Below are 8,532 nucleotides of genomic sequence, written 5' to 3'. Positions count from 1 at the left end.
AATAGCCTCCGTTAGTATGATCAGAATTGTATTTTCCACATGAATAACCATTATCTAGCAGATAATACAAACTATTGGCAAAATGTCAAGCAAATTGGTGATATTGTTCCTTCTGTGCATAGTGCCTGAGCAATGGAAAAAAAAGAGCGTTTAACTTCTCCCTTTCTGCCAGAGCTCTTGAGGGGGCCCATTCTCTCCCTTTTGTTTCCCAGCTAAGGCAGAGCTCTTGCAATGATGAAAATGCCGAACCTCTGTACAAATTTGCTTTCTAATTTGGGTGATGCTGACATATGTAAATGTCCAGTCAAAAATGCAGTACTGAGAAAATAAGAGATGATTAACAATCTGGAGGTAGAGAATTACTCTAGATTCATATTCAGAGAAAAATGAAAATCAAAGTTAACCAAAAAGAGTGAAAAGGAGTTAAACATGGAAACCGAGTCCCAGAAGTATCTTTCTTGATAGTTGAAAGTAATTAGCCTAAGTCCTAATATCCTCCTTATTAATGTACTTAAATAAAGTCTACTTAATACTGTGAGAGTTTTGATTAAGTAAGTGAGATAAATGTACACGGGATTAATGACTTTTCCTTTCCTGTCACTTGTTTTAAAGGTATTTTCAGTTCTGTAAGCTTCCAGGAAGAGTTATGGGAATCCGCCTACTACGCTTGACTTCCGTGGTGATCATTGTCTTACTGCTTGTGGCAGGCGCTTTAACAGCTTTGCTTCCTAGTGTCAAAGATGACAAAATGCCCAATTTGAGAAGGGAACCAAAAGCCCAGAGTCATTCTGCCTTGGATGCATTTACTCTTATTATGCAGACATATAATAGAACTGACTTACTGCTAAAACTTCTAAATCATTATCAAGCCATCCCCCACCTACATAAAGTAATTGTTGTGTGGAACAACATTGGTGAGAAGATACCAGAGGAAATGTGGAATTCCTTGGGGCCTCATCCTGTCCCTGTTGTCTTTAAAGTTCAAACTGTAAATCGCATGAGGAATAGACTCCAGAATTTCCCTGAGCTGGAAACAAAAGGTAATCAGCAGTTTGTGTTGCTATTACTAATAATATTTTCACACTTAAAATCTGAACGCTAAAAGAGAGATGGTTTGAGTTACACTATGTAATAAATCCATGGATCTGTTGGACCTCTTAATAGAATGTGAGTAATATAGAAGAAACCTTTGTTATGATATCAGATGCACACCACCACCACCAGCAGGCTAGAGGCTCTCAGTGAGGAGTAAGGACAAAAGGGTCCATTTCATGGGCTTCTGCCCACCATTTTTTCCCATGGGCTTCTGCCCACCATGGGCTTCTTCCACCATTTTTTTTTTGTCGAGTATTTCAGCCTCTCTTCCCTTTCTGAAAGGAAAATCCGTAGTGCATGTATTTGTTGAGTCTCTGCCCTAATTTGGACTTAAGTCATCTGGTAAAGACTTGATTTAATCTATTCATTTTAAGACTAAGTTCTCAAGCATGCTCTGCCCTTCAGGGAAACTTCCCTCCCTAGCTGGCTTTCTATCTTAAATTACGCATCCTTTTTAAGAGTATTTTCCCCAGTCATTCGGCTATTCATCTAAATGTTCTTCCCAAGCTCTTTCCAGGAGAAGCACAACAATAAGCCCTGTTTGTTTCAAGTGGGAAAAAAACCCCCTATGTTGCATTACAGACCTAACCTTAGTCATGATTAGTAAAGGTAATTCTATTTACTGCCTGCTTCCTAACATGCCTTGCTACTCAAAACTCATGACTTCTGGGAAGACACTGGAAATTTCAACTTCTCAAGTGTTTTATTTACTCTAATAGGATTTATTCCAACTATAAACTTTAAAAGCTTTAATGGAACTGGAATTCTGATTTAAGAGTATCTTTCCTTTTCTACTTCCTCATAGTCTTTTGCCTAGAATTTAAGGCAAAGATTCTTCTTTCTGTACTTAAATAACATTGAATGTTGCCTCTGCAATTTATTAAGCTTGCTTATTTAGAAATTACGAGTAGTGAGGAGCTGGGTAAATTTTCACACTAAGAATCCCATATAGATCTCATATATTAAAGAATGGTATCTAACTCTTTATTTTAGTTGTATTTTTACACAAGATTAGTAGAATTTTAAGTTGCTTTGCCAAACACTCCCGAGTTTGTCCAGCTGTACTACAGATGGTCGAAGGTTCCCGAGTTTTGTTACAGCCTGGTAAGTAATCTACAACTTCGGTTTGCTTCCAGTTACCACAAAGATTCAACCTTGCTTTAGCTTTGAAATCTAAATATGTTTTCTCGATCTACTTTCAAGGAGTCACAATTCATCTCTGAGATTAATTCATCTCTCAGCTTAATGGTGACAGAAGTTTCACAGCTAACTTGTCAAATACTGTGCTGCACACTGTACTCATGTGTTTAATCTTCTGATAAAAGTTTTTATTTCTCTTTTCTCCCCTCCAGCTGTTCTAATGATGGATGATGATACACTAGTCAGTGCTCATGACCTTGCTTTTGCTTTTTCTGTTTGGCAGGTAATGTTTTGCACCTTGGCAGGCAGTATTTGTGAGTTACAATTGAGATTAATGGTTTTAATTAGAGTAATACTATATCATAATGCTTTACCATTGATTTTCTAGCTACAAAGTTAAATTTTAGAAGGATTGAAGCATTGAACAGTAGAAATTGCAAAAACATTCTTCAATAGCGGCTAAATCTGTAGTCTGTAACTTTCAAATTTTTAACTTCTTGTACATGAACACTGAAGTTGCTGACTGCTGAATTTGTTTAAACTGATAGTAGGCTGTCAAACAAGTGTTGGGTTTTTTTAAGAGAAATTGTCTGTAAACTTGTTTTGAGGGCCAAATACAAAGCTGCAAATTGTGTATAGATGTTTCTTGGCACTACATGATATGGAATGAGGCATATTGTGTCAGTTTTTCAAAACTGTTTTTAATTGCCGCATTTATGCAGATCACAGTACCATATGCCAACAGTTTCATTGTTTACAGGCAATAATTTTGTGCTCCTCATTTAAAAAACCCACCATAAATCACTCTTATGAAAATACTTAACATACATTTCACAGTGTGGGCTTCATTTTGATTTTTTTTTTTAATTTCTTTTTTCTTTCAGCAATTTCCAGAGCATATAGTGGGATTTGTTCCTAGAAAGCACATTTCTACTCCTTCAGGCGTATACAGTTACGGCAGCTTCGAGTTGCAGAACCCCGTATTTGGAAATGGAGATCAGTATTCTATGGTTCTTATTGGTGCAGCATTTTTTGATAGTGGGTATTTAGAAGACTTTCAAAGACAGCCAGAAGCAGTTTACGCTTTAATAGATGAAACTCAAAATTGTGATGATATTGCCATGAATTTTCTGGTAGCCAAGCATACTGGAAAGCCTTCAGGAGTGTTTGTGAAGCCTGTTGATATAAGAAATTTAGAAAAAGACACTAACAGTGGCTATTCTGGAATGTGGCACCGAGCAGAGCACTTGTTACAGAGATCTTACTGTGTAAATAAATTGGTTAATATTTATGATGGCATGCCTTTAAAATATTCTAATATCATGATTTCTCAGTTTGGTTTTCCTAATTATGCCAATCACAAAAATAAAATGTAAGCCAGTGAATTTAAGGCGTTAGATGTTAAACAATACTCAGTGAATTGTACTGAGCTCAAGGAGAGAAGAAGGTATAATTACTGCATCTTGGCCATCCTTATTTGTAGCCTCTGATTTTTTTTTTCATTTCTCTTTTAATGTATTTTTTTTCTTTCTTACTAACTTTCCAAGGTAAGTTTTGAGAAAACTTGAAAATATATACTAATATTTAGCTGTGATAAAATCATCCTCTTTCCTTAAAACCTATTACAGTTACTTAGGCCAGTTCTTCAGAAACGTGCAGACAAAAATGCACTCCTACCCTTCAGTGCTTATGTTCTGACTTTTTTTTTTCTTAATATATGTATCTAGTCAAATGAGGTCAGGGCATATTTCTGATAGTTATATGTTGAGGTGCTTCCTTGCATTTCCCCTCCTCTCCTCACCTCCTCCTACCCAGTTCCCAGCAAAACTGTAGAAGGCCTACAGTAACTCTTGGCCAAGCTTCTAGACTCCTGTAAAAACCCTTCTGAAGTTTGTATATAAGCTATTCTGTATTCTGAGATGTTCCTAAAGCTGCTATGAAAGCAGGCCAGAAAAGACTATCTCACCTTAATCTTGGATAGTCCTAAAACCATTGCCTGCAATATCTACTACAGCTAAGACAGTGAAAATGATCTTGTTGAAACACTGCAAGCAGTTGACAGGAAACACCTAGCAGTTGGAGATAAAAGTAACATGGATACATGAAACAGGAAATTTATATAAGCAGCCAGAAGAAATGGATGGGATATTACTTTATTAATAGTCTCTTTAGTACTTAGTTTTATTTCTATATTTTGCGTGTACATTGTTACAAAAAATGTGCCCAAGAAAATCCTCACTTATCTTAAAATAATGTCTTATTCACAATTGCTAGTAAGAGCAACCTGTTCTACATTTATTACAGGGTGTACATTTTGTAATATTACAGGTCTACTGGTTTTTTTTAACTACTATTTCAAATGAATATTACTTTACTTTTTGGTTCCTTTCATCTGTTTTTGGTGGCTATGACAACAGAATTAAAATGTGCAATGAATGGGTAAAGCATTAAAAAAAGTATTTTAAGGTACAGTGATATTTGACAGGGCTGGACTGTTACCAGTTCCTGAATTCCCTAGCTTCATCTATAGCATGAAACAGCTATTATTAACAGTTTTTGTTAGCCTGGGATTTGTAGGTCTGGAAATGTTTTGTTAACACAGACAGGGCATTTCATTACAGTTACAGAACTTTTTTGTGGTACAGGGGAAAGAACAATAAAGTTATTTTCCTGGATCACAGAGAGGAATCAAATCTGGCATCCAATGTAGATGTAGTTTCCTCTGCATCAGTGTTTAATTGATTCTTAGTATCAGTTCAGAGGTATCTATAGGCAATCAATAACAGCTCATACCTAGTACACAAATAGCATCTGCACAAATGGTATATAATGCTATCATTTTTTGTAATAAGCTGAACAAAAAGTGGTTAAAAATGTGACATGTTCTTCACAGCAGGGCTGCTTGTGCATGTGAGTCTTTGGGGGAATGGAGGATTCTTTTACCTTGTTCTATCAGTGTTAAAGGATCTGGTTTCTGTTCAGTGAAGTCTTCCTTGTACTTCTGCAAGATTTAAAGGGCAAAATCTCAAAACAGCAATGTAAAGTCTGCATAATTTTGTTGTAATAGTGAAAAGTAGCTTTTAATTATTGTGCTGTAGTGATAAGTAGTATACAAACAGGTCTATGATCTTTCCAGAAATGCAGCTTTCCTAGCGGTAGTTGACTACATTTCATTTACTTACTGGTCTTCTGTAATTTCTCTTCTGTGTGTATCAACTAGAATTGCAAAGACTCACAGATGTTGTTTACCTTACTTTTAAAATGTGAAATGAACTGTCAACTCAGCCAAATCTTCGTATTGGGCTCTTTGTTGGGGAGGAAGGAGTTGTGGGTTGTTTGGTTTTCTTTGTTCTTCTGTATCAGTGAAAGAATTAATAGAACAAGCTTTTATTGTACTAGTGAATTTAATTTGCACCACTGTCAAATAAAATACCTGAAACAGATTTGCAGTGTGTTTGTTCATTGATGAAGTTTTTCAGTGTTAATGTCTAAAGTAAGCTCACTGCTTGCGTACAGATGCGCCGCACAAAGATTTCAGGTTTGTTTTTTTTAAAAGTATACTTGTGAGGGGAAACAGCCATCGAAAACCAGAGCCTTATGCAGATAGGCTTAGATAGCAAAGAGAATTCTAAGACTTCAGCTCTAGCCATAATTCATTGTCCTTAGGAACCAAAAGGGGTTGGTTTGTTTATTTCCTTAAGGGCTGGTAGTTTTTTATCCCTTGATGGTTATAAAAGTGCTTTAAGATTCTTTAATGAAATAGATTACTGATAGTTTATATTTTTAACAAGATAATATGCATGTGATGATTTCTTCTAAGAGATTAACTAGATGTCATTTGGAAACACTTTGCAGTCTAAACAGGTTCATCATGATGTTGTGTAGAAATGAATGTTTATGCAACACAGGATTTTAAAGATGGTATCTAAATGATACATTTTAAATCCTCATTGAGAAAATCAAGATACAGTCTTAAAATGACACAGCAGGGCTACAAGAAAACTGCTGCTTTGCCTACAGTTTAAAGAATGCCACAAGATGTCACTATAGCTTTGACATTGGATATCATCAAATGTTAACAATAGTAATTGGAATTGATTATAGCAGTAAAATTGTATAAGCTTAAACCATTCTTAAAGCTGGCATGTTTCAAGGTGAAATTCGTTAAATAATGATACTAAGAGTTATGAGAGACAATACTGGAATTGAAAAACATGTTATTTTGTATATATTTTTACAAGGAAGAAGAGGAAGATTATTTTTCAGTATTTTCTATGCTTACAAAGTCTCTAGCTGATTGCAACAAATGAGAGCTTGCAAGCAATCGCAACAGTATTTGTAATTTTGCAGAACGTATACAAACAACATTTGACAGCAGAGCTTCAGTTTCTAGTTATGTTTCCCTTCTAGATTCACCAGCCTAGCTGGATGGATTTACGAATGATGGGCTTTAACACAAACTATACGTATAGGGGTTCTATATATGGGACAGCTAGCCTGTTACACTGCTCCATCTTGGCTTCTGTTGCCCAAGATACCTTAATTAAAGCTAATTTGAGTATGCTCAGAAAAACTCCCCTTGAGTGCACTACAGACTTAGAAGTATGTTACATTGTGCTGTAGTGGAAGTTTGAGTAAAAAAAGGGTGTTAAAAATACTATTGTTCTGGAGAAAATACACTGATACCTCGTTTCTTACACAGGATATGTTACCCTTTAGAGAACTGCTTGTAAATAAAAAATTAAATTCTTGGTTTAATTAAGGGTTAAATACAAGCAGAAGTCATATAAAACAATACAGGAAAACAACACATTGATTTCCACAAAAAGCAAGAACCTTAATTTCATTTGCTGTTACAGAAAACTAAGATCTCAGTCTTGCAAGCAACTTGCATGGAATAGTTGTTACTACTGAGAGCAAGGCTTCCTCCCTGCGTTCACAGGACCAGGCCCAACAAGAGTCATATTTAAGAATATTAGTTCTGGAGCTATGGAAAAAAGAAAAAGGAAAAAAAAAATAGGGATGTAAGAACACAGGTGCAAATTACTAGAACCAATACAAAAAATAAACAAGCAACTACAAAACAATTACATTGAGAGAAGTATTTTCTATTATACTTTGGTGTATTTGTAAGGTCTTAAAGGTTATCTGGTGCTTTAGATAAAAATTGAAGAGTCAAAACACTCCTGTTTAGCCCCATCTGCAGACACACTACAATTAATTATATGAACTGGTAGTTACAGTAGGTTATTTATAGTGTTAGAAAAACATGATGATAATGTGGACCCCAGGGCTGCATATTGCTTTGTATTACAATCTCTCTTTAATGTGTTTCAAGGGTGGGGTTTTTTGTTTTGGGGAAGAACAGCACTTTTTTTTTTTCCTCAAGGTACCACTCCTCTGCAACGTTTTGCTTCTTCAGTTGTAAAAATGAGATGGACCATCTGCTCTGTTTGACACTTAATTCCTTCTAAAGGGGAGGGTGGGTAGACGAATGGTATTTCTAGCACTTTTAAAGCTTCTCTTTCTTTGGCAGTAAGTTAATTGCAGGCTACAAGCTAACTGAGCTTTCGCAAGTGAACCACCAGAAAGTCAATGGATCACTTTTTTAAAACATCAAGCCACAAGTAATTTTGTGTAGCTTTACGACAGCTTAGAAGCATATGTGAAGCTCTCCATCGCTGGATGCCTTCTCAGTGCAGATCGAGCGCCCGTGCGTTGGGACTCTCCCGCGACAGGGGTGCGTGTCGTGTCCCGCCTTTCCGTTGGCAAGCGGCTTTTCCCGAGACTTCGCTCCTCTCAGGTCCCCCCAGCACATGACAGCTCCTCAGCCGAGGGCGGGAGGGCCGCGCAGGTGACAGAGACCCCGGCGAGCAGGAAAGGAGGCGCCTGCATCTGGCCGTGGGGCTCAGCTGAGGAGGGCCCCGCTCACCAGGCACCGTTTGGTCATTGGTTGGAGACGTAGAAGGCAGCTTTTGATTGGCGGGTCGGTTTGTCTATCAGGCTAAACGTGGCACAGACTCTGGCGGCCCAGGCCTTAAGCGAGTAAGTGTCCCTCCCAGGCAGGGGAAAGCGAACTCTGCTGGCAGACCGCTCCCCTTCGCCCCTGAGGCGGCCTCCGCGGCTTGTTCAGCTCCATCCTCAGCTGGACCCGCGCTGCTGAGGTCCCAGCTCTGGCTGAGGTCTGCTTCCCGCCACCTCAGGCCCTGCGAGCTGTACTTCAAGTCCTCCTCAGTCTCCGTGGGGCGTTTTGCCACGGGCCGCCCTTAGACGGGGACAGAGGAGGAAAAAGCGCCG

General features: G+C 37.8%; 1 protein-coding gene across 1 annotated transcript; it reads left to right on the top strand.

Moving 5' to 3' along the window:
- Positions 1–631: 631 nt before the first annotated feature.
- EXTL2 (exostosin-like glycosyltransferase 2) lies at positions 632–3,673 on the top strand. Its single transcript, XM_010187847.1, has 3 exons — positions 632–1,040; positions 2,448–2,518; positions 3,120–3,673. Exons 1-3 carry the CDS (start codon positions 647–649, stop codon positions 3,609–3,611), a joined length of 957 nt encoding a protein of 318 aa, XP_010186149.1. The 5' UTR covers positions 632–646; the 3' UTR covers positions 3,612–3,673.
- Positions 3,674–8,532: the final 4,859 nt, after the last annotated feature.

The sequence above is a fragment of the Mesitornis unicolor genome, unplaced genomic scaffold (genome assembly GCF_000695765.1).
Source record: "Mesitornis unicolor isolate BGI_N332 unplaced genomic scaffold, ASM69576v1 scaffold18947, whole genome shotgun sequence".
Classification (NCBI taxonomy): Eukaryota; Metazoa; Chordata; class Aves; order Mesitornithiformes; family Mesitornithidae; genus Mesitornis; species Mesitornis unicolor.
The sequence above is the reverse complement of the archived record's forward strand: the minus strand, read 5'-3'. Positions and strand labels throughout refer to the sequence as shown.

Coding starts and splice junctions, on each gene's coding strand:
- EXTL2 (XM_010187847.1), top strand. CDS start 647: ATGGGAATCCGCCTACTACGCTTGACTTCCGTGGTGATCATTGTCTTA. Junction 1,041..2,447: donor CCCTGAGCTGGAAACAAAAG/GTAATCAGCAGT, acceptor TCTCCCCTCCAG/CTGTTCTAATGATGGATGAT. Junction 2,519..3,119: donor TTGCTTTTTCTGTTTGGCAG/GTAATGTTTTGC, acceptor TTTTTCTTTCAG/CAATTTCCAGAGCATATAGT.